This window comes from Danio rerio, chromosome 6 (genome assembly GCF_052040795.2).
Source record: "Danio rerio strain M-AB ecotype USA chromosome 6, GRCz13ab, whole genome shotgun sequence".
NCBI lineage: Eukaryota > Metazoa > Chordata > Actinopteri > Cypriniformes > Danionidae > Danio > Danio rerio.
The window spans coordinates 3831758-3859219 of NC_141026.1; the positions used below are offsets into that span (position 1 = coordinate 3831758).

Here is a 27462-nt window from a genome sequence, read left to right on the forward strand (position 1 = left end):
AAATATTTAAATTTGCTTTTATTCTAGCCAAAACAAAACAAATCAGCCTTTCTCCAGAAGAAAAAATATTAGAGGAAATACTGTTAAAATTCCTTGCTCTGTTAAACATCATCTGGGAAATATTTATTTTTAAAAAATTCTCAGGAGTGCTAATAATTTTGACTTCAACTAATAATCGTTTGGAATAATCGTGATTACAATTATGACCAAAATAATCGTGATTATAATTTTTCACCAAAATCGAGCAGCCCTAATGTAATGTGTATTTATATAGCGCATTTATTGTGTATGGCCATACACCCAAAGCACTTCACAATCATGAGGGGGGTCACTTTACTCCACCACCAGTGTGACACTTTGGCTAGGACACCGGGGTTACACCCCTACTCTTTACAAGAAGTGCCATGGGAAGAGCACTTGTGTTTATTGCCTCTTCTTGTTGAATCGCTGAATGCCTTCTCAATTGTAAGTTGCTTTAGACAAAAGCATCTGCTAAATAACTTAATGTAAATTAAACAGTATGACTATTAGCTGTTTTCCCAGAGATGGGTTGCAGCTGGAAGGGCATCTGCTGCGTAAAAAAGTGCTGGATAAGTTGGCGGTTCATTCCACAGTGGCGACCCCGGATTAATAAAGAGACTAAGCCAACAAGAAAATGAATGAATGAATGAATGACTATTAGCTGTGACTACATACAGTAATGACCCTCTCATCTGTGCCTCTGTCAGTTCCAGGAAAGCCCACTATGATCATCAGCACCACCATAGGCAACACGGCTCTGATCCAGTGGCAGCCGCCTAAAGAGATGGTGGGAGAGCTGATGGGCTACAGACTCCGCTATAAGCGTGAAGAAGAGGATATTTACACTGTCCGAGACTTCAGACGCACTGATGACCACTTCACTGTCACCGGCCTGCACAAGGGCGCGACGTACATCTTCAAACTCTGCGCTAAAAACCGCGCCGGGAATGGAGAGGAGTACAGCAAAGAGATCAGCACCCCGGAGGATGTGCCCAGCAGTTACCCACAAAACCTCAAAGTCGTTGGATTGACCACAACCACCACAAAACTAGCCTGGGATCCTCCGCCGCTGCCCGAGAGGAATGGGAAGATCGTACGATATGTGGTGGTTTATCGAGACATTAACAGCCATCAGAATCAGACCAACGGCACAGCGGACACGGAGATGACCATTCAGGGCCTGAAGCCGGACACCACCTATGATATCAGGGTGAGGGCGTTTACAGGGAAAGGTGGAGGTCCCATCAGCCCCAGCATCCAGAGCAGAACCATGTCTACCTCCATGCCTGGTGAGTGCTTCAATGGAAGCATTAGCTTCAGCTCATGCTCACCTTTTCTCCATTACATCAGGTTGAAATGGCTTCTGGAATAATAATGGATGAGGTTGGCTGTTTAAAGTTGCAGAATTTAAAGCAATATCAGGGTGATGCCACACATTCAGATTATTTTCTATATAGAGGGTTTTTGGGTCCCGTTGTTCACCCGGCGCAATAAGGCGTGATTTGTTGCTATTTTCAGACCAGCGCAACTGTAATTTTCACGTTTTGCACCACGTTGTTTAAATAGCAAAGATATTTGCGTCACTTTTTGGACTCGTTTTATGTATTTTATTTAATTATTTTATTTATTTATACTGGGACAATGTACAGCATGACATGTTGGCTTCGTCCGAAACCACCTACTGCTCAGGTACTGCAGTTAAATTGAAACGTACTACTCGGCCGCTTGAAAAGTACATTCTATACAGTATGAACGTGAAAAGTATGAATGGAATTCGAACGTACTACATCTGCCATTTTGTCATGGTCACGTGACCTTCCTGCGTCAGTTGCGCCGCTTTACTCCCATTCATGAATTTTCTTGCGGGGCCTCATGGGATAGCGCAAAGTACATGATATGTGCACTCCAGAATCTCGCCGGTAGTAGTAAGTGATCCTGGTACTTCTCGCATACTGATTTTAGAATTTCTATGAATTCGGACATACTACTCGGCTCGCATACTGATTTTAGCATACTGTATAGTATGGAAGTATGCGGTTTTGGACGCAGTCGTTGTACCAAAGTTAGCTATAAAGCATGGGTGTGCTGGTCTGAAATGGAGGTGTGTTAAGGCGCATTGTTGATGCTTCGCTATTCCGAAGAACTGATGTAGACCGTGCCATTGTCCAGTGCAGATCGTTTTAGTTATGCGCCTATGCAGGTCTCCTTCCATTATATAACTCACAGAGCTTAATGGTTCTTGAAGTCAACAAAGAAATAGCCTTAATTTTGTGTATGTTGTTAGTGTATATTTTACTTAAGCCCCCAAAAAAATCTTAATTCTAGAATTCTAGATAGATAATTGGTTTTTAGAAAAATAATTATATATATATATATATATATATATATATATATATATATATATATATATATATATATATATATATATATATATATATATATATGTATATATGTATGTATGTATGTATGTATGTATATATATATATATATATATATATATATATATATATATATATATATATATATATATATATATATATATATGTATGTATGTATGTTTGTATGTATGTATATAAATATATATATATATATATATATATATATATATAAATATATATATATGTATGTATGTTTGTATATATGTATGTGTGTATGTATATATGTATGTATGTATGTATGTATGTATGTATGTATGTATGTATGTATGTATGTATATATATATATATGTGTGTGTGTGTGTGTGTGTGTGTGTATGTATATATGTATCTTTATATCTGTATGTATATATGTATCTTTATATATTTTTTTTTTCAAAAACCAATTATCTATCTATAATTATATAATATCTTTATATATATAATTCTAGATAGATAATTGGTTTTTGAAAAAAAAAAATATATATATATATTAAGAATAGAATTAAGAATTAAGAATTAAGATTTTATATATATATATAAACTTTGAATGGCATTTATTTTCATTCTTGGTTCTTGAATGTCTGCATTCTTCTGGTCACGTTTACACTTCTATTCAGATCCCACCAAAATGAATGTTTGAGCTGAATTGATTTGTGTAGTTTGATTTTAATGTGTTGAGAGTAAGAAGATACTACAAAACATGCAAAAACTCCTCTTTTTAATGCAGTATCCTCACTGATTGCACATATAGTCTGATTCATGAGCAAATGACTCTAATGAGCAGTTCATTTTAAAGAGTCCAGCAGCGCTCTCAAAAGTTCTAACAGAATCATTAATGGATTCATCAAAATTACAAATCAAATCAGAACTGATCCCAAAGCTGTATTTACCAGAGAAACTCTAAGAGGATCTGAGAGAGGGCTTTAATGGAGGGCTTAGTTACAGTTCATTTAAGAATTAACTTTCTCTCAGATGTTTCTGATTAAATTCATTTGGACAAATTAAAAGTCACAGATTGTTGACTAACTGAGATCTCTTCTGAAGATGGATATACAGAGCTCAGCATAAACGAGCACACCCCTCACAGATCTCTCTTTTAAATTATTATTTTCTACAAGATGCTTTACAATCATATATTTGTGTATATATAAATATTAGATTAGTCAGTAGCAAAGACAAAACTGGAACTACACAAAATACTATACCCAAGTTAAAAAAATATATATTTATAAAAAATTACATATAATAATAATAATAATAATAATAATAAATAAAATATATATACAAATTTAAAATATATAAAATAAAATATAAAATAAATTAAAAAAAAATATATATATATATATATATATATATTAAAGAAATTTATTTTATTTTGTTTTGTTTTATTTTATTTTATTTTATTTTATTTTATTTTATTTTATTTTATTTTATTTTTGATATATATTTATTTTAAATTTATTTTATTTTGTTTTATTTTATATTTGATACTATACTGAACTATCAAAAAAAATATAGCTTTTATTTTATTTTTGATATATATTTATTTTACATTTATTTTATTTTGTTTTATTTTATTTTATTTTATTTTATATTCGATGTATGTATGTATATATATATATATATATATATATATATATATATATATATATATATATATATATATATATATATATATATATATATACAGTATATACAGTTGAACTATCAGAAAAAAATTGCTTAAAGGGGCTAAAAATTTTGTCTTTAAAATAGTGTTTAAAAAATTAAAACTGCTTTTATTCTTGCCGAAATGAAACTAAAAAGACTTTCTCCAGAAGTAAAAACATTATCAGACATACTGTGAAAATTTCCTTGCTCTGTCAAACATCATTTGGGAAATATTTAAAAAAGAAAAAAAATGTAAAGGAGGGCTAATAATTGTGACTGCAGCTGTATATAGATTATATAAATTTATATTTCCTCATAACTCAACCAAGATGTGATTAAGTGTGCTTAAATTAGATAGTGTCATATCCTACCTAAAATATTTTCGTATTATGCACACACTTAAAGGAAATGGCTTTTGCTGCTTCTTTAAACAACTTACTTACAATGAGCTGAAACAACAAAAGTTTTAAGTCTTTTGGGGGACAACTTAATTTTTATATGTTCATAATAACGTAATCAATTTGCATTAGGACAACATGAAGGACTTCCTGCCTTTTTACAGTGCAGTTTATGTTGAAATTTGGTTGTATTAACAATCCCTCATTTCCCAGTGATGGGTTGCAGCTGGAAGGGCATCCGCTGCGCAAAACATATGCTGGAAAAGTTGACGGTTCATTCCGCTGTGGTGACCCCTGATTAATAAAGGGACTAAGCCGAAAATAAAATAAATGAATGAATGAATAACAATCCCTCATCCAGTAAGCCATTTCTTAGAGCAAAATCTTCAATTAACCCAAACAAGATGTGATTAAGTGTGTTCAAATGCTATTATAGTGTCGAATCCTACTCAAAATGATTTACCATTTAGTTATATTAACAATACCTCATCTAGCAGCTCCAGACAGTCATCTTCACTGTCTCCTTTTTCTGCTTGTCTCATACACACATTCACTGAACAACACTCACACACACAGCAGATGGTTGGAGAGGAAGCAGGCGTACGGTTTTCTGAATGCAGTCGCTGCAAAATCTCCCCATACGGCTCATCTTATGCTCGAAACATTAAAGGGTTTTGCTCACCCTCCTGCCATTCCCACACTTTTTCTATAGAACATATGGACTTTCTTTGTGGTATTTTTGGAGCTCTATAGCATCCATTTCCCTTTCATTTCATATCTAGTATTTCTTTTTTGTATTTCACTTCCACAGAAGAGTGTAATACTGGTCTGAGCACATACATGGTTATTTGGTTTAATGTGACGTAATTGGACAGTAATTTGAAATAAATAAAATTACTTAGTGTATTAAGTAAATGTTGAGGAAAAAAACATTTAAATCACTATTCTTGTTTTTTATATTATATTATATTATATTATATTATATTATATTATATTATATTATATTATATTATATTATATTATATTATATTTTGTTATATTATGTTATATTATATTATATTATATTATATTATATTATATTATATTATATTATATTATATTATATTATATTTTGTTATATTATGTTATATTATATTATATTATATTATATTATATTATATTATATTATATTATATTATATTATATTATATTATATTATATTATATTATATTATATTTTGTTATATTATGTTATATTATATTATATTATATTATATTATATTATATTATATTATATTATATTATATTATATTATATTTTGTTATGTTATGTTATATTATATTATATTATATTATGTTATATTATATTATATTATGTTATATTATATTATATTATATTATATTATATTATATTATATTATATTATATTATATTATATTATATTATATTATATTTTGTTATGTTATGTTATGTTATATTATATTATATTATATTATATTATATTATATTATATTATATTATATTATATTATATTATATTATATTATATTATATTTTGTTATATTATATTATATTATATTATAATTATATTATGTTATATTATGTTATATTATATTATATTATATTATATTATATTATATTATATTATATTATATTATATTATATTATATTTTGTTATATTATATTATATTATATTATATTATATTATATTATATTATATTATATTATATTATATTATATTATATTTTGTTATATTATATTATATTATATTATATTATATTATATTATATTATATTATATTATATTATATTATATTATATTATATTATGTTATATTATGTTATATTATATTATATTTTATTATATTATATTATATTATATTATATTTTGTTATGTTATGTTATATTATGTTATATTATATTATATTATGTTATATTATGTTATATTATATTATATTATATTATATTATATTATATTATATTATATTATATTATATTATATTATATTATATTATATTATATTATATCATATCATATTAAATTATATTATATTATATTAAATTAAATTATATTATATTATATTATATTATATTATATTATATTATTTTATATTATATTATATTATTATATTATATTATATTATATCATATCATATTATATTATATTATATTATATTATATTATATTATATTATATTATATTATATTATATTATATTATATTATATTTTGTTATATTAAATTAAATTATATTATTTTATATTATATTATATTATATTATATTATATTATATTATATTATATTATATTATATTATATTATATTATATTATATTATATCATATTATATTATATTATATTATATTATATTATATTATATTATATTTTGTTATATTAAATTAAATTATATTATATTATATTATATTATATTATATTATATTATATTATATTATATTATATTATATTATATTATATTATTATATTATATTATATCATATCATATTATATTATATTATATTTTGTTATATTATATTATATTATATTATATTATATTATATTATATTATATTTTGTTATATTATATTTTGTTATATTATATTATATTATTTTATATTATATTTTATTATATTATATTATATTATATTATATTATATTATATTATATTATATTATATTATATTATATCATATCATATTATATTATATTATATTATATTATATTATATTATATTATATTTTGTTATGTTATATTATATTATTATATTATATTATATTATATTATATTATATTATATTATATTATATTATATTATATTATATTTTGTTATATTATGTTATATTATATTATATTATATTATATTATATTATATTATATTATATTATATTATATTATATCATATTATATTATATTATATTTTGTTATATTATATTATATTATATTATATTATATTATATTATATTATATTATATTATATTATATTATATTAGATCTATTAGTATCTATTATATATTATATTAGATCTATTAGTAATGACAAGTGTGATAAAATAACAACAGTATATTATTTGGAGTTGTGATTTACAACTCTAATATGTGTGTGTGTGTGTGTGTGTGTGTGTGTGTGTGTGTGTGTGTGTGTGTGTGTGTGTGTGTGTGTGTGTGTGTGTGTGTGTGTGTGTGTGTGTGTTCTGTCTTCTTTGATTCCCTATAGCGTAAGCGCATGCACAGAGCTGATATGTGGCTTTGGGTTTTTCATGTGTGGTTTTGAGATGAAGGTCTTAAGATGTTATCACGTACAGCTGATGTGGTTTCTCTGCTTATCGCTGCGCCATTCAGTGACTCTTCAACTTTCTCCTTCACAGAGTTCACGAAAAACTTTGGTGTGAAAGCCGTGATGAAGACCTCTGTCCTGCTCACATGGGAGGTGCCAGAAACATACAAGTCTCAAGTGCCTTTCAAGGTGATCTTTGCATGTCATTCTGCAAAAAGCACAGTGGGAAATGAGTCAAATGAGGGTTAGTTCACTCCAAAGTTGCAATTTACTCTCCCTCGTGGTTTGAGTTTCTTTCTCCTGTTGATATTTCGAAGAATGCTGTTGGCTGACAGAGTAAACAATTACTTTGGAAGGCGATGGGAGCACTGAAAAAAAATGATTCATTGGATTTACATAATCATTTTAGGGTAAGTGGTTGCAAACCATTTATATAGGCTAAATTTAAACAAACAGGTTTAGTAATGTTCAACTTAATTTGTTTGCTTGAATTCATCCCAAATAAATTGTTTGAAACCACTTAACGTAAATAAAAATTCTATATTCAATAAATATTTTTCAGTGTGCCAGCAACCAGCATTTTTCAAAGTATCTTCTTTTGAGTTCAGCAGAAGGGTGAGTAAATCCTTTTTGGGCGAACTGTGCCTTTAAGAGCTGTTCACACTAAGGTCGATAACTGTAAAGATAATGATGAAGATATTATTCTAAAAATTGTACTAGATCCACATATAGCAAAAGCAGAGATCAAACTACATTTATAATGATAGCGATGTAGAAAAACAAGATGGTTGGAACCACTGTCAGGACATTAGGATCAAGCGCTTATTTTAATGGATTTAACTGTTTAATAAAACTGTGTTGTTTAAAGGTGCAGTATGTAAGTTTGACACCCAGTGGTTGAGCTAGGTATTGCATTCCTGGATCAAAACAAACGCAAGCGGTCGGCGCAATAGCCTAGTGGTTAGCGCCTCGACACATGGTGCAGTAGCACGTCAGGGCGTCCCGAGATCGAATCCCGGCTCAAGGACATTTCCCTACCCTACCCGTTCTCTCTCTCCAACTTCGCTTCCTGTCTTAATACTGTCCTATCTAAAAAAGGCCAAAAATAAATCTTTAAAAAAAAAAAAACAAACGCAAGCGCAGGTTGCCAGATTAAGGACCAACAGGAGCGAGTCTGACAATCGCTGATTTAAATCGAGCTTTAAATAAATGGCAAGCGATAGGAGCAGTATTATCCATGCTAAAAGGAGTTTTTGATTTGATCAGCACCTGAAATTAATGTAAAAAAGTGACCCCTGATGAATAAAGGGACTAAGCTGATGGAAAATGAACGATTGCTTTAAAATCAACAAAACACTGACAGCCAGTCAATCCAATATAAATACTATGTGCATTTAAAACGCTGGCTAGAAGCTCACCGTTTGATGTTAAAACCCTCTATTCATAATTCCTATAAACATACCGAGTATGTGGGAAATAATGGGTTCTACATTTTACACGAATGGTGAGATGTACCCTAAGCCAGGCTCGCAAATAAGTAGTATCAAAGATAAAAGTGCATCATTCCATTCCATTAACTACAGCTGCTAAATGTAGTTAACATTCCACTCCTTGCACTTGATCCACTCGCTGGATCCACTTGAAACGAAGCGTGGCTACATATATTATATAAATTATATATTTAAATATATAAATTATTAGCCCTCCTATTAAATTTGAACTCTTTTTCAAATACATCTCCAGTGCTGTTTAACAGAGCGATGATTGATAATAAAGCGTGTCTGGCATGCTGTCCCAGGAGAGAGCCCTGAGCTAGGTGAAACACCCCCGGGGCTCCCTCCTGTTTTGTGGGCGAGAGGGGAGTTTGAGCTCAGGTAGGCCTCGAGAACTCCCCTGCTTGTGAATGTGCTAGGAATAGCTAAGAGATATAGCCGGCTAAGAGTTTGTCCTATGATGCCACTTTGGATTAGTTAATCTACTTATATTGTATGTCTATGGACGATGGGAGGAAACCGGTCGAAACTCACACGAGCATAGGGAGAACTTTCCAGAGAACTTTCCAGGTAAGGGCCCAAACCAGTGGTGTTCTTGCTGTGATGCAGCCATGCTAACCAGGGGAAGGAGTAGGGGTTGAAGGGGGGATTATTCAAGATGAAGATGACTGAAGTGAAAATCTCTGGGGGTTTTTAGTGAGTTAGTATTCGTTTGAGTGCAATATGTGAAGCTGATGCAGGACCAGCTGTGATCAATCATAAGCATGTGATCCTCTTGAAATTAGTTTATAAATAAACCACACTAATAGATGTGTGTTTTTATTGTTTACACAACTAAACTTGTTCCATCACTCACCTAATTAATCTAACTTGCCTAATTAACCTAGCTTAAGCTTTTGAATCATAAGCTTTAAACTGAATTACTTGCAAAATAACTAGAAAAATATTACTGTTATTATTAGCAGTAGCAGTAGTAGTCATTTGTTTAAAATATTCTCTTCATTAAACATGACTTAGGGAATATTTTAAAAAGAATTAAGAATAATACTAATTTAAGGCAATTAATTTTGCCTTCAACTTTTTGTATGTAGATATTTACATTTTATATATATATATATATATATATATATATATATATATATATATATATATATATATATATATATATATATATATATATATATATATACAGTTGAAGTCAGAATTATTAGCCCCCTTGTATGTTTTTCCACAATTTCTGTTTAACGGAGAGAATATTTTTTTATAACACATTTCTAAACATAATAGTTTTAATAACTTATATCTATTAACTGATTTATTTTATCTTTTCCATGATGACAATAAATAATATTTTACTAGATATTTTTCAAGATACTATATTCAGCTTAAAGTGACATTGGAAAAAAAGCTTAACTCGGCTGATTAGGGAAATTAGGCAAGTCATTGTATAACAGTGGTTTGTTCTGTAGACAATCCAAAACATATTGCTTAAGACCCCTAATAATATTGACCTTAAAATGTTTTTTAAAATATTAAAAACTGCTTTTATTCTAGCCGAAATAAAACAAACAAGACTTTCTCCCGAAGAAAAAATATTATCAGACATACTGTGAAAAATGTCTTGTTCTGTTAAACATCATTTGGAAAATATTTTAAAAAGAACGAAAAATTCGAATAATTATTTGAAACAAGCTGGAAATGATCATTCGTTTAATGTGGATGCAAATATAGTTGTCATTGCGTTTAAATTTCTATCCATGTTTTGAATGTGTCTGTAATCTGTGCTACAGATCCTGTATAACCAGCAGAGTGTGGAGGTCCAGGGTGACCTGAAGAGGAAGCTGATTACGCGTCTGCAGCCGGACACTGATTACTCCTTTGTCCTGATGAGTCGGGGGAACAGCGCTGGCGGACTGCAGCAGCAGGTCTCCATCCGCACCGCTCCAGACCTGTTCACTACCAAACCAGCACACCAGAAACTAGACCCAGAGGAGGGCGGCAAACTCGCCATCACACTGCCCGAAGTGCACAACAGCGCCCTCGTCAGGTCAGTCAATCTCTGTTTATTAAAAAAATAAACTATTTTATAAAACGAAAAATTAAGAGGGACATGATAATTATCAAATTTAGTTAAAATTTTGCTGTTTATAATTGTTTTGCAAAAACTCGTTGTAATTTAAATATTTAATTTTCTATTCCTAAAGATGTTTGGTGACCAAACTCTCATTTGTATGAATATATCTATTTAATATAACTGTTTTGTTTAAATGAACCCAAAGTACACGTACCGGCCACTTTATTAGGTACACCTGTCCAACTGCTCGTTAACGCAAATTTCTAATCAGCCAATCAAATGGCAGCAACTCAATGCATTTAGGCATGTGGACATGGTCAAGACCATCTGCTGCAGTTCAAAGCGAGCATCAGAATGGAAAGGAAAAAAGAATTAAGTGACTTTGAATGTGGCATGGTTCTGAGTATTTCAGAAACTGCTGATCTACTGGGATTTTCACGCACAACCATTTCTAGGGTTTACAGAGAATGGTTTGAAAAAGAGAAAATATGCAGTGAGCGGCAGTTCTGTGGGCGCAAATGCCTTGTTGATGCCAAAGGTCAGAGGAGAATGGCCAGACTGGTTCCAGCTGATAGAAAGGCAACAGTAACTCAAATAAGCACTCGTTACAACCGAGGTCTGCAGAAGAGCATCTCTGAACACACAACACGTCCAACCTTGAGGCGGATGGGCTACAGCAGCAAAAGAACACACCGGGTGCCGCTCCTGTCAGCTAAGAACAGGAAACTGAGGCTACAATTCACACAGGCTCACCACAATTGGACCTGTGTTGCCCGGTGGGATAAGTCTCGAATTCTGCTGCAACATTTGGATGGTAGGGTCAAAATTTGGCATCAACAACATGAAAGCATGGATCCATCCTGCCTTCAGGCTGGTGGTGGTGGTGTAATGGTGTGGGGGAGATTTTCTTGGCACACTTTGTGCCCTTTATTACCAATTGAGCATCCTGTCAACGCCACAGCCTACCTGAGTATTGTTGCTGACCATGTTCATTCCTTTATCACCATCTTCTGATGGCTACTTCCAGCAGGATAACGCACCATGTCATAAAGCTTGAATCATCTCAGACTGGTTTCTTGAACATGACAATGAGTTCACTGTACTCAAATGTCCTCCACAGTCACCAGATATTAATCCACTAGGCACTTTTGGTGATGTGGTGGAACGGGAGATTTGCATCATGGATGTGCTGCCGACAAATCTGCACCAACTGCCTGATGCTATCATGTCAATATGGAGCAAAATCTCTGAGGAATATTTCCAGCACCTTGTTGAGTCCATGCCACAAAGGATTATGGGAGTTCTAAAGGCAAAAAGGGGCCTGACCGGGTACTAGTACGGTGTACCTAATAAAGTGGCTGTTGAGTGTATATTGGCTATATTTACTGAGAAAAGGATAAAAATGTAAATGTTTTAAACCGGATGAATTCATTTATGCACAGCACCATAGCTTCTTTTATTCATTTATCAAACAGATTTACTGTTGTTCTTTAGGCTTCATTCAACACGCAAAAAAATGAAAAAGCACCGACTTTTAGGCGTGTTATTCTTTATAAAAATATAAGAATATGGTGAAAATAGCTTTTCATTTTCCTCCAACGTGAATAAATGCATAAGAAAACAAGTTTTGTTTTGCTCCATGCAAAATTATGCTTGATGGCTTTGTATAAAATGCATTGCATGACCTGAACAACTACTTGAACAGTAAAAGCAGAGCCATTTCTTCCTGTGCGTGTTTTGCATTAAGTTATCTGAAAATAAAAGAAATTATTTATATACCTTGCTCAGCATAAACAAGTGCACCTCTCACAGATCTCTCTTTAAGCTTCATATTTTCTATAGGATGCTTTACAATAATATATTCAAGCATATACATTAGATTGGGCGATGGGGTGGCGCAGTAGGTAGTGCTGTCGCCTCACAGCAAGAAGGTGGCTGGGTCTCTGGTTTGAGCCTCGGCTCAGTTGGCGTTTCTGTGTGGAGTTTGCATGTTCTCCCTGCGTTCGCGTGGGTTTCCTCCGGGTGCTCCGGTTTACCCCACAGTCCAAAGACATGCGGTACAGGTGAATTCGGTTGGCTAAATTTTCTGTAGTGTATGAGTGTGTGTGAATGTGTGTGTGGATGTCTTCCAGGATGGGTTGCAGCTGGAAGGGCATCCGCTGTTAAAAACTTGCTGGATAAGTTGGCGGTTCATTCCGCTGTGGCGACCCCGGTTTAATAAAGGGACTAAGCCGACAAGAAAATGAATAAATACATTAGATTAGTCAGTAGCAAAGACAAAACTGAAAATCACATTGTGTACACTACACACAAATTAATATGCTGGATTAAAATCTTAAATTAATTTTATAAACAGAAAAACTTAAGAGAAATATACAAATCTAAGTAGATTTCTATGAGATCATTGACCGTTTTCTCAAAGGATGACATATGGAACAAAATCAATGCCAAAAGCATTGAAATAAAAAGCCTATTGAATAGCACAAGCTAAAAAAAATACATTGAATTAGCAACTGCTTGCATTTTAATGACTTGAATTGCCACAGTTTGTATTTTTAGGGCCTAAAATTTAAAACAGCTATTTATTTAAGCTGTGAATATTTTAATAAAAATATTTCAAACATGTTTTCATACTTTAAAATTCAATAATTCATATTCAATTTCCAGATTTCATGTAAAATATTCAAAAGAAAATTTTCAGTTCATTTTATTTCAGTTCAAAATTTCGCTTCCATAAATTCAGTGGGTCAGATTCGGCTGTTAAAATTCAACATTGACAAAATTAAATGCTACTTTTGTGCCGTTATTAGCTTTTTTCCTCACCTACTGACTTGTATAAAAATCTTAAATTGGTTTACCTACTAGTAAAAAAAGCAGCTGGAGATTGTCAATCTGCAATCTATATTGCTTTTCCTGCAGTTCCCAGAAGTAATGTCAAATTTTGAGAGCCAAACTTGATCCACTGAATGTGTGGAAGCAAATTTTTGATCTGAAATAAAATTAAGTGAGAATGAGGTATTTTTCACAGATATTGAATATTTTGTAAGTGAAATCTGGAAATTGAATATGAAATATTAAATTCATAAGTATGGAAATGTGTTTGAAATATTTTTATTGAAATATTCACAGCTTAAATAAACAGCTGTGTTAAATTCAGGCCCTAAAAATACAAACTGTGGCAATTGCAAGCAGTTGCTAATTCAATGTATTATTTTTTTCAGTTTGCGCTATTCGGCAAGCTTTTTATTTCAATACTATTGGCATTGATTTTGTTCCATAATGACAAGCTGACAAAACATTGCTGCAGCTCTGATACAAGTTTTATTTATGGAGAAAATTCAAATGCACTACAGTGTTTTGGTGTTTTGTTTTTCTCTGAGGTAATTACTAAAATATGTATATTTCATACAAAATAGTGATGCGCAGATAGCGGTTATATCTCCAGGCGATGCGGATAATCCACATGTAGGTCGGGTTATAAAAAATACATTATGATTAATTGCGGGTGGGTGAGTTTATTTCTTAATGATTTTTGCTTTGTATTTTTTAAACACATTTCTTAAAGCAGAAATGGAGGCGAAACCGATCCGAGAATAACTTAAAAAGGAAAAATTAAAAACAATAGGAAGGAAAGAGAAGTGACCCGTGGGAGCGTTTTAGCAAGGGTTAGCGAGGTTGAATCAAGTGCTGGGTATGTTATAGTCTATGCAACCACTGTATAGCGCTTTATATGAAAGCCACAAAACTGGTACCTCAAATATGTAACATCATGTGTGTGCTAAATCGAAAGGCTGGGTTAGGGTTAGGGTTAACCCTTTATTAAACTGGGATTGAATCGCCAACTTATCCAGCATATGTTTTGCACAGCAGATGCCCTTCCAGCTGCAACCCATAACTGGGAAACACCCATACATTTACACACAGACAGTACGGACAGTTCACCTATGTGTTTGGGCTGTGGGGGAAACCGGAGAACCCAAAAGAAACCCAAACCAACATGGGGAGAACATGCAAACTCTACACAGAAATGCCAACTGACCCAGCCAAGGCTCGAACCAGCGACCTTCTTGCTTTTTCGCTACCGACTGCGCCGCCAAAAAAAAAATCGGTTATTGGAAATAAGTTATTAAAACTATTATGTTTAGAAATGTGTTGAAAAAAATCTTCTAATAAACAGAACTTGGGGAAAAATCTAAAATAAATTTGACAGGAGGGCTAATAATTCTGACTTCAACTGTATATAAATGTAATGTTTCCTTTAGTACTGATATTTCATGTCAGAGAGCAGCATTTGATCACTATTATACCTCACTATTTATCTTGAAACAGAATCAAGATGATACAGTATGTGCTAGCTCTCCGGGCGACGTTTGCTGGGGTCTCAGAGTTCAAGATTCCTGTTACTCTCTGGGCAAATATTGGCCCGTTGTGCTTTATTGAGACTCGGGCCGAAGGTTAATACTCAAACACTTCCCATCGCAGCTCATATTGGTTTATTTCACATCTAGAGGCTCGGTTTGATGTAACGCAGTGGCATCGGAGCGGACTGAAAGCTGAAAAAACACTGCCCACAGGATCATTTCTGACCAAAGACAGCACAGAAATGCTTTAATTAGAAATTACCAGACACATTTCCTCATCAAAGCCGAAGCGAGATTGTTAGAAGCGGTTTCATCAGACGTATCAAACAATGCTCTCGCTCAGTCCTAGTAGGAGAGTGTGTGAATTACTCTGTGTTAATTGGGTTTGGAGTGTTTGTTTGAAAGCCACGGCTGTCACAGAGTCATTCAGAAATGCAATCGGCGGTGTAATATCCATCCAGAGCGTCTCATCACACTCACAAACACACTGATATCTCTGTCTGTGGAGTTTAGCAGAGATGAAGAGGGTCACACTTTTATTATCACCTTCTTCAAGATATCATCCCACTATTTTAATCTTCGAACTTTGCAAAATGAGCTGCATAGTAATGACAGAACAATGTAAATATACTCACGATGTGTATAATGTGGGCGAGGCAGTGGCACAGTAGGTAGTGCTGTCGCCTCACAGCAAGAAGGTCGCTGGTTCGAACCTCGGCTCAGTTGGCGTTTCTGTGTTTGCATGTTCTCCCTGCATTCGCGTGGGTTTCCTCCGGGTGCTCCGGTTTCCCCCACAGTCCAAAAACATGCAGTACAGGTGAATCGGGTAGGCTAAATTGTCCATAGTGTATGTGTGTGGATGTTTCCCAGAGATGGGTTGCAGCTGGAAGGGCATCCGCTGCGTAAAAACTTGCTGGATAAGTTGGCGGTTCATTCCGCTGTGGCGACCCCGGATTAATAAGGGGACTAAGCCGACAACAAAATGAATGAATGTGTATAATGCACATTATATACACACAGAATGTATTTATTTTTAATTATTTATCAGGATCCCCATTAGCCACAACCAAGGTATTGGCTATCCCTCCTGGGTTCTGCAAACATAACATAAAATTATATTAATTCATAGCAATGAGACCAATAAAAACATTAAAATACAAAATGTATAAAATAACATCCAGATCAACGATTCACTTAATATTGTTCCTGTGAAAAAAACTTTTGTGTCTTTATTTTTTATTAGTAAAATGTTTAGAATAACAACTAGGGATGTTACAATATTGTAAATACCGTCATACCGCAATAGTAATTTTTTTTGACTCAATAAAACTATATTTCGGAGAAAAGTTTGCTCAGGAGAAGAGAGGGTGCTCGCTGCAGAGCCATTTGAGGAGAGCTGAGCTCCAGCGAGGGGGAGCATGAGCTGTCGCTCCTCCTCCTGTAAGCTGTTTTAATGCGTACACCAACCCCACCCCTAACCCTACCCCCAGTGACATCACTCGTAGAAGAAGTGCAAAAAAGGTGGAGCTCAAGCTTAAGCTCCCCCTCGCTGGAGCTCAGCTCTCCTCAAATGGCTCTGCAGCGAGCACCACTTGCAGGAGAATGAAGCGAACGGGAGGAAGCGGGAACTACAATTCCCATCAGCCCAGACGTGGCCGTCATCCTTTGCGGTCTGTTGTCGCTACAGATCCAGTAATGCGGAAATGGAGTGTGTTGTTAGTAGCGGAGAAGAAAAAGAGTTGGAAATGATCGAACCTAAAGCGGGTTTTAAATCGGATGTGTTGAAGCATTTCGGTTTCTTTCTAAAAAGATTTGAAAGAGTAGAAAAGGTGACAGACAAAGACAAAACAGTATGCAGGCACTGCCAGACTGTGGTGAAATATAAGTCGGGGAATACGACTAAAAACAGTCACGGGGACTGCAGAACACAGCACACTTGTTAGATTGATGCAGACATTGACTTGTACCGCAAAGAGACCTCTATCTCACTCATGGTTTGTCCTCTCAAGTGGTAAAAAGACAATGCACAACGTTACCCACTGCTGTCAACCTTGGCTAAATCATATCTCTCTGTCCCTGAAACCTCAGTCCCAAATGAGAGGGGTTTTTTTTTTCTGTTGCAGGGGACATGCCCAGAGATCCCAGCTTTTACCAGATTATATTTATATGATAATTTTCCTTTAAAAAAACATCAAGTGAGTGAGTGATTAAATGTTGAGTGTGATGAGTTTTCAACAATACTAAATTAAAACTTAATTTTTTTAATATTGTTTAATAATTTTTTGTTATTTAATTTGAAAAATTAAAGTTCCTGATTCGAAACTTACAGATAGATGGCTGATTTGTATGTCATTGATATGTTCAGCGCTAAGGTAAATAAACACTTTTGGCACTTTTTTCGAGTCTTCTCATTAGTTTGTTTTTCCTGTAAATTATTCAATAAATACCGAACCGTGCCATTCACACCGAGGTATTATCGTACCGTGAAATTCTGATACCGTTACATCCCTGATAACAACTGATTAATCAATCTTTTTCTTTTGTATGATACCATATACTGACCAGACATACTTCCTCTTTTTTACTGTGCTGCATACTTTTTATAAGGAACTGCTGACCAGAGGGAAATAGCAGAATAAGAATTAATTTAGTGTGGGGGGGCATTACAGACTGCTGTCTAGACATGTCACAAGGAACATGATGCTTGTAGAAGCTGGGAATATATATTAAAGATGCACACACACACACACACAGGTACAGTCAGAGAGATCTTGGTTCTTACATGTGCATGTTTGTTTTCCTCTCAGGTGGTTTTATATCGTGGTTGTACCAGTAACTCCTTCAACTCTCCGCCATTGGGAAAACCCAGAAGATATTGATCTGGATGAGGTGAGTGTGTGTTACTGATGATCACGTACAAATAGCTTAAATGTCTCACACTCTTATCCGTCACACTTCAGGTCTGTGATATACCAGATCTTTTTCAGTGCTCTACAGTATGTATGATGCAACTGTTTTGTTTTTCCGCTGGTTATTTTCTGCCTCTCGGTTCCTCTGCATCTCCTCCTCAGCAGCTGCAGAGACACACGGGCACTTTGAGCGCTCTTAAAAAGCTTCTCTTGGCATTTTTCGCTTTTTTTTGTTATTACTACTGAGCTTTTGAGCTCCAACACGGTTCTGCTTTCTCATGAGTTTGCTCGCTTTCGATAAACTACCGTCTGCAAAACAGGCAAACTTTTTCAGGTGCTGCCTACTGAATATCAAAACGCAGAGGTGCTGGGAAGAAACAAAATCACAACGGTGTCACCTGCATTTTGAAGCGGGCCACGCAGCCTGTTTTCCCCCGAGTTGCCCTTTATTTATGAGCGTCGGCGAGTCAAATGAGAGGTGTATTATTGTACTGGTGTTTATCACTGCGATAAATATTGCGTCGCAGTCCTCATTCTCTCTGCCGCAAGACCCCATTTGTTCTGCTGCAATCCTGTGGCCTTGGATTTGATTCAGCCGCGACCGAATGTGCTTCACTAAAGCTAAAAATGCTGCAGTCTGTTGCTTACTATGCTTAAATACACTTTAAAAAAATAATGTTCGCTGCTTGTTCTAACTACTTCTTTAAAATGAGCTGAAACACTTATTAAGCACTGTAATGATATGACAAAAAGTCATGAGAACAGAATATTTTATGTTAATTTAATTAATAAGTGAATAATTTTTTTAACCAAATTATTTTTAGCTTTACAAAATTTGACAATATTTTAGTCAGTTTGACTGATTTAAGTTGAGTCCACTAAAGAAAAATATTTAATTTAACTAAAATAAATGAAGGCAGGAGGAGATTTTTTTTACAGTGAGTTTTTGGGGAGACAACTTAATTATTTTATGTTCTATCAACTTAAATTTGTAAAACCTAGTAAGCTAACTTGACTCCTTCATGTTGTCCCAACACAAATTGATTGTGTGGAGGCATTTTTTACAGTGTATAAAACTTGATGTTTGATCAAAAAAACTTAAATCATTTATTCATTCATTTTATTGTCGGCGTAGTCCCTTTATTAATCCGGGGTCGCCACTGCGGAATGAACTGCCAACTTATCCAACATGTTTTACGCAGCGGATGCCCTTCCAGCCGCAACCCATATCTGGGAAACATTCACATACACATTCACACACACACTCATACATTCCAGACAATTTAGCCTACCCAATTCACCTGTACTGAATGTCTTTGGACTGTGGGGGAAACCGGAGCACCTGGAGGAAACCCAAGCAAATGCAGGGAGAACATGCAAACTCCACACAGAAACGCCAACTGAGCCGAGGCTCGAACCAGCAACCCTCTTGCTGTGAGGGGACAGCACTACCTACTGCACCACTGCTTCGCCCAAAACTCAAATCATAACATTTAAATTGAGTTGAAACAACACAATTCTTGAGCACTTTAAAAATATAACAAAAAGTCATGACCACAAATGTCTTTGTTACTTTAACTTAATTTAATATGTTTTTAACCATTTTTTTAGATATACAATGTTTTTAGTCAGTGTAACTAATTTAAGTTGAGATGACTCAAATATTGTTTTTTAGTTGTTGTTTTTTTACAGTGAGTTTTTGGGGGAACAACTTAATTGTTGAACGTTCAATCAACTTAAATTTGAAAAAAAACTAAAACTAAGTTAACTTAATTCCTTCATGTTGTTTCAACACAAATTGATTGTGTGGAATGCAGAATTTGTTACAGCGTACACTCAAAATATTATTGTTTGCTTAGTCCTTATTTAGATTGAGCTGAAACAGCACATTTCTTGAGCACTTTTAACAATATGACAGTCATGACAACAAATGTCTTTGTTACTTTAACTTAATTTAATAAGTTGAGTTTTAACCTTTTTTTAGCTATACAAAGTTTGACACAATATTTTTGTCAGTTTGACGTATTTAAGTTGAGATGACTAGATAAAAAAAAATTCATTCATTTCAATTTTATTTTTATTTATTTATTTTTAAAAAAAAATTTACAGTGAGTTTTTGGGGAAACAACTCAGTTGTTGTATGTTTACTCGACTTAAATTTGTAAAACCTATACTTTACATAAAAGTTGACTCAACTTAAAATTGTAAGTCAACAAACTTCAGGACATTTTTTGACTTGATTTAACTTTCAACACAGTTGCTGCACTTGACTTGATTTAAGTTTGTTGCCTTAAAATTATAAGTTGAGTCAACCTTTTTTAACATTGTAGTAAGCTAACTTGATTTCTTTATGTTGTCGCAATACAAATCAATTATGTTGAAGCAAGCATTTTTTACAGTGCTGTTTGTTCAAACTGCTTATTTAATGAGCTGAAACAACATGATTCTTGCACACTGTAAAAAATGACAAAAAGTCATGACAACAAATGATTTTTAGTTACTTTAACTTAATTTAATAAGTTAATTATTTTCAACCGTTTTTTAGCTCTACAAAGTTTGACAATAGTGAAACAGCACAATTTTAGAGTTGTTTGGGGACAACTTAATTGTTTTATGTTCAATCAACTTAAATTTGTAAAAACTAATAAGTTAACTTAATTTATTCATGTTGTCCCAGCACCAATTGATTGTGTGGAAGACAGCATTTTTTATATATATTGTTTTTATTATAGTTTTTTAGCAGAAATAGAAAAGCAAAGAATACACAGACAACCCATCTCGTAACAATAAGCTGTGCAAAATTTAAAATGAGGCGTGAAACCAGTGAAAAATGGAGACGCACAAAACATAAATGAGCTAAAAAAAAAAACACTGCAATGGATGTAAAATGTACAAATTTTCAGAAAGTGGAGAGCAAGAAAAAGAGAGAGAAAGGGAGGAAGTGCTTTATAAAGAGACAGATGAAGGAGACAGCGTGTCGTTTTGAATTAATGATGCCTCCGACTGAAACACCTGAGGCTGATGTCTGACCTTTGACCTCCGCGCTGCTGTTCAGCTGGTTCATGCACTGAAAGTGGCAATCAGGATAGAAGTAAAAATATATACTAGCATTCAAAAGTTTGCTGCTTGTAAGACTTTTTAATGATTTAGGAAGTTTTATGAACTCACAAAGGCTGCAAAAACTTGAATATATTTGAAAACACTGAAAAATGTTTATTTAATGATTTAAAATATTTTTGGATTGGAATAAATCGTCAAATGCAATGCAAAAAATGCTTACATTTGTCTTCTTTCTAGTCCAAATGTATAAAAATTCTTAAATCAAGAAGCATTTTATGTATTGTTTTCATAAATAATGTGCCAAAATTAGGTAGAACAAGCTAAATAATCTGCCAATGGGGTAAGCCAGGGCTGTCCAAACTTTTTGGGCCAAGGGCCAGATGCAAAAGAAAAAAAAAAACGTAGTCCCAGGCCAAATTTTACATACATCACACAGACACGCATATATATATATATATATGCGTGTGTGTGTGTGTGTGTGTGTGTGTGTGTGTGTGTGTGTGTGTGTGTGTGTGTGTGTGTGTGCGTGCGTGCGTGCGTGCGTGCGTGCGTGCGTGCGTGCGTGCGTGCGTGTGTGTGTGTGTGCGTGCGTGTGTGTGTGTATTATGGAATTATTTTAATTTGTCGTCCAACTGTGTTTCTAGAAAGACTTGCTGTTTGAAAATCGTGAATCTTCTCTGGGCAAATTACTGTTGCAACACTTATCAGACACTCCTATATAAATTCTCCATTACTGAAGGGTTTCCTGTGCTGTGCGATTAGCTGAACAACCTCATAACTAGCCAGCGTAGAATTTTCTTGCACTTTATTATTACAAAAAATCTGGTGTTGTTGAGCTGATAGGGCAGCTGCTATTTGTTTTACTTTTTGATCTCGTTCGGCACCAGTGTAAAAGCTGAAGGCCTGATGTTTTGTTTCATAATGTCTTTTAATATTATATTCCTTAATTACTGCAACTTATTCCTGGAAAATTAAACAGACACATATTCCACTGACCTCTATGAAGAAATATTCTTTGCCCCAACGTGACTGAAATTTCCTGCACTCACTGTTGATTTTTCTTTTTCTTGGTTGTGCCATGGCTCGCCAAGCATTTTATGTATTGTTTTCATAAATTATGTGCCAAAATTAGGTAGAACAAGCTAAATAATCTGCCAATGGGGTAAGCCAGGGATGTCCAAACTTTTTGGGCCAAGGGCCAGATGCAAAAGAAAAAAAAATCGTAGTCCCGGGCCGAATTTTACATACATCACACAGACACGCATATATTAGTGCTGTTAATCAATTAAAAAAAATTAACTAATTAATCGCACTTTTAAAAAAAATTAATCGCCATTAATCCATGTTGGATTCTAAGTGGACTGCAAAAAAATGCCAAAATACAGGAATTGCAGATATGGAAAATTATAATAATAATAATAATAAAGTATTGAAAATCTGTGCATGCCCTTGAATATGTTTACCAGCTCCCATTCTATAAAAGCACAAAAGCCTTATATAGGAAATAACGAGAGTTGACAAATTAGAAAAACTACTTTTTTTATTTATTTATTATTAAAATAAAATTATAATCCACACTGGAAATGTGGGTGCCTGTGTGTTTTAAGGGAGCCTAATAAATAATGAACATAACAAAAACTGCCTGCTGACACACACAGTTAATGTTGATTAATAAAATAAAGATAAATAATAAAAGCAATGTGTCAGAGACCCTTAAAAAATGTTTAACTCAACAATGAAACATCAAACGTAGCTAACAGCTTTTACATTGTCAATTAAATGAACTTAAACAATAAAAAAATGCAACAAATATTTGTTTGGGCAGAACTAAATGTAAAAAAAAAGTTGCTTAAGTTGCACACTAGTTTGGTCATGTATAAATATCATTATATTAACCATGGCTCGCCAAAACGTGATTATCAATTATGTTTCCTTCAGTTTGTTCGATTTTAGGGAAGGAGGAGGGTGGGGGGATCAGTTGGTCGATTTGTCAGTCAGTCAGTCAACAGCAGCCCCTGTTGGATTTGAGAGAAATTATAGATTTGAAAAAGCGTACACAGCGGCCTCTGGTGGATTTACAAAAACTACCAAAGAAAATATAGCTCCTGGGATGTATTTTGCTCTCTCCAGAAATGTATGCAGGGGTACGTATCAATAATGAGCCTGGGTGGGTTTTTAGATCTGTTGAGGAGTCTTTTAGCAGAAAAAAAGTTTGTGAATATATTGGTCCTGCATACTGATGTGTTTCATGTGTTTTTATCAGCTGATGGGGAATAATAGAGACGCAGCTGTGAGGAGGAGGAGAAGACAAACTCAGGACTTTCTGCGGCCTTACATTGCTGCCAAGCTGGAGTCTCTTCCAGAAAGATTTGTGTTGGGAGATGAGAAAACCTACAGCAACTACTACAACAAACCTCTGCCGGGACAGCAGCAGTATCGCACATTTATACTGGCGGCACTGAAAGACAGAGACTCGGTGAGTCACAAACACACACCATCCACTGAAACAAGCCAAACTACTGTGTCTTTCATTTTAAGCTCCCGATCTTTCTGAATGAAATGCCTACTTTACAACATCCAATGAGCTCGCAGTAGAAAACCAACAAGCCACGCCCACTGTTTTCTCATTTAATATTCTGATTCCCTAGGAACTGCATCACAAAACACAAACGAAAGGTTGCAGCTTTCGGTTCATGTGGACTTTAAGGGTTAATCTGTCTTATTTTCCATTCTCTTTAATCTAAAGTAGAAAGAATGAGAGAAGTGTAGAAAGGGAAAAAAAGAGCGCAGGATGAGAGTGTCTAGTTGAAAGGACAGTCTGCGGTGGGCTGGTAAACAGACTAGTGAGTGTGAAATTGGATGAAAGAGGTCGACTGCAAAACTACTGCAGCACTTAAAGGAAAACAGATTAGAGGAGGAGATGAAGGCGAGGATGGAGGAAGAGAGAAAGAGACATCGTCACATGAAGGACTGCGGCTGAGAGAGAGAAGGAAAGATGCTGTCATTAATGCTGGAGAGAGCTGAGAGTTACAGATGGAGAGGTGAAGGAGAACTCGACACACACACACACACACATGAATATGCATCAGTGAAGAGTGACTGGAGTCAGTCAGAGATGCATTTTACTCTCGCTGTGGGATGTGTTTCCATCTCAGAAGTCCTAACTACATGCTATGTGGTGCTGCGACATAATAAAAGCTCTTTTTTTTGTGTTAAAATTGTTTTTGTCTTAACCAATTATTATAGCAATTGTTAACGTTTTTATTTTAGAAACAGTTTATATTTCGGCAACGTCGCGAATGAAGCAATAGCATAAACTACTATAATAATGATCACCTTAGCTGCTAATTATGTGCTTTATTATACACATAGCACACTTAAAATGAACTCCAGACCTTTTATCTGCTCATTGTGTGTGGGATAATAAGGGAATAACACACACCTGGCCATTGAACAGCTGAGAAGCCAATTGTCCTACCAATTTCCTACCGCGTTCACCTGATTTGGATGTAAATACCCTCAAATTTAAGCTGACACTCTGGCGCATCTTGTTCATTTCATTTAAAATCCATTGCGTTGGTGTGTAGACCCAAAAATAACTACATATATATATATATATATATATATATATATATATATATATATATATATATATATATATATATATATATATATATATATATATATATAAACGGTAACACTTTACAATAAGGTTCATTAGTTAATGCATTTACTAACATGAACTAATCATGAACAACACATGTACAGCCTTTATTAATCATAATTGAACATTTACTAATGCATTATTAACATCCAAGTCCATGCTTGTTAACATTAGTTAATGCACCGTGAGTTAACATGAACTAACAATGAACTACTGTATTTTCATTGACTAATGTTAACTAACATGAACAAATACCATAGTAAATGTATTGTTCATTGTTTGTTCATGTTAGTAAATGCATTAATTAACATTAACTAATGAACCTTATTGTAAAGTGTGACCATATAAACTTATATTTACAATATCTTTTAAAAAATATATATTAATTAAAAATTAATATAATATCTCAAATTAATAGCCATATTAAAAAATTATATACTAAAACGAACACTAAAAGTAAATGAAACTGTTATTAAAACAATAATAGTTACTCGGTGATATTAAATACAGTTCAGCACTTTTTGTCATGTTATTTTATCCTATTTTATTATTAAAAAAATCATAATAATTTGGTAAAAATGCACCATTATTGTTATAGCCCTGCAGATCTCACTGTAGCTCTATATATACACAATATATCTAAAATATATATCGCCATATTCAAAAATGATATGCTAAAACTGTCATTAAAAATAAATAAAACTGTTATTAAAAATATTTACTCAGTGATATTAAATACAGATCAGCACTTTTTCTTGTCATCTTCATTTGAGAATCAAAATTACTTCAGTTATTTAATTTTTAAAAATATACATACAGAATATTTACACAATATATCTAATATATATCGGCATATTCGAATATTAAATGCTAAAACTAAGACTAAAAGTAAATAAATCTGTTAATAAAAATATTTACTCAGTGATATTAAATACTGTTACTGCATGTTTATTTGAAAAGCAAAATGAGTAAATGACTTGAGTTTTTTTTATATTAATTAATTTTATTATTTAATTTAATTTAATTTAATTTAATTAATTTTTATATTAATTAATTTTATATTAATTTTATATTAATTTTTTATATTTTTTATATATTTTTTATATTTAAATAATAAGAAATTAAAATTTATTTGGTAAAAATGTACCATATTTATTAAAGCTCTGCAGATCTCACTGTTGCCCCATAAATAAACAGTATATTTATTATAATAGCTGTCTATATATACACTATATGTCTAAAATATTCATTAATTTTCATTTCAGCTCAGTCCCTTTATTAATCTGGGGTCGCCACAGCAGAATGAACCACCTATCTGAAATATATATTGCCATATTCAAATATTACATATACTAAAACCAACAGTAAGTGAAGTTTTACAAACTAATTTTGAGAGGAGCACGTGATATAATTGATCGCAGCTGGTCTCTCACGCATAATCAGCAATAATTTAATCAGATTGAGCCAAGTCTACAATAAATAGACTGATTTCACTCTACTACCTTATCTTCATTTTGGAAGAATCCCCCCTTCCACCTCATCTCCTCCTTTTCCTCCTTTTACCAGGGAGACCTACCTAATCTCGATCCCCTTACATGCTAATTTACCAGGCGGGAGCCCTGGGCTCAATTATCTCCGAGCTCTGGATTCTCTCCCAGGACAACATACCAAACCTGCTTATAGCGTCAAGCAATATCTAAGTGTGAACTCTTGAAAAGTAAATAAAGCTATAATATTTGCCCAGTGATATTAAATACTGCTTTTTTAATATAAATACTGTTCATTTGATAAGCCAAATTACTTGAGACTTATATTATGCAAGTAAAAATAAATAAACGAGCCTAGAAAAATGGCATCACAAAATAAAAAACATATTTATTCTTAGCAGATTTTGTTTATCTTCTAAGCATGAACTCACTTCATTAGTATGCATTTTACATTGAATGCAGACGTAATATCTCCACACTGTCCTTCCCAAAGAAATGATGGAAATGAGTTCTTCTGTAAATGAGTTGTGTTTCGGTGGGAATGCTGAAGGTGTAGGGCTGATGGGATTGGGTTGATGATGCGTGTCCTCCGCTCTCTGCTATCCTCCAGTCTCCATCCCTCTTTCTCCCGCTGTGCTGTCTAAAAGGTGTTACTAAGACGATTAGTTTGTGGAAGGAGAACTGACTTCTGT

At 33.2% G+C, this 27462-nt stretch overlaps 1 protein-coding gene across 26 annotated transcripts in view; it reads left to right on the forward strand.

Annotated features, from left to right (window-relative positions):
* Positions 1-27462, forward strand: part of ptprfa (protein tyrosine phosphatase receptor type Fa) — a 566130-nt gene that overhangs the window by 485741 nt on the left and 52927 nt on the right. For all 26 annotated transcript variants that reach the window (XM_087254905.1, XM_087254894.1, XM_087254901.1 and 23 more), the window contains 5 exons: positions 729-1310; positions 7814-7911; positions 11006-11262; positions 18458-18539; positions 23883-24095. In XM_087254905.1, coding sequence (XP_087111031.1) covers positions 729-1310; positions 7814-7911; positions 11006-11262; positions 18458-18539; positions 23883-24095 — 1232 coding nt within the window. The remainder of the gene's footprint in view (positions 1-728; positions 1311-7813; positions 7912-11005; positions 11263-18457; positions 18540-23882; positions 24096-27462) is intronic.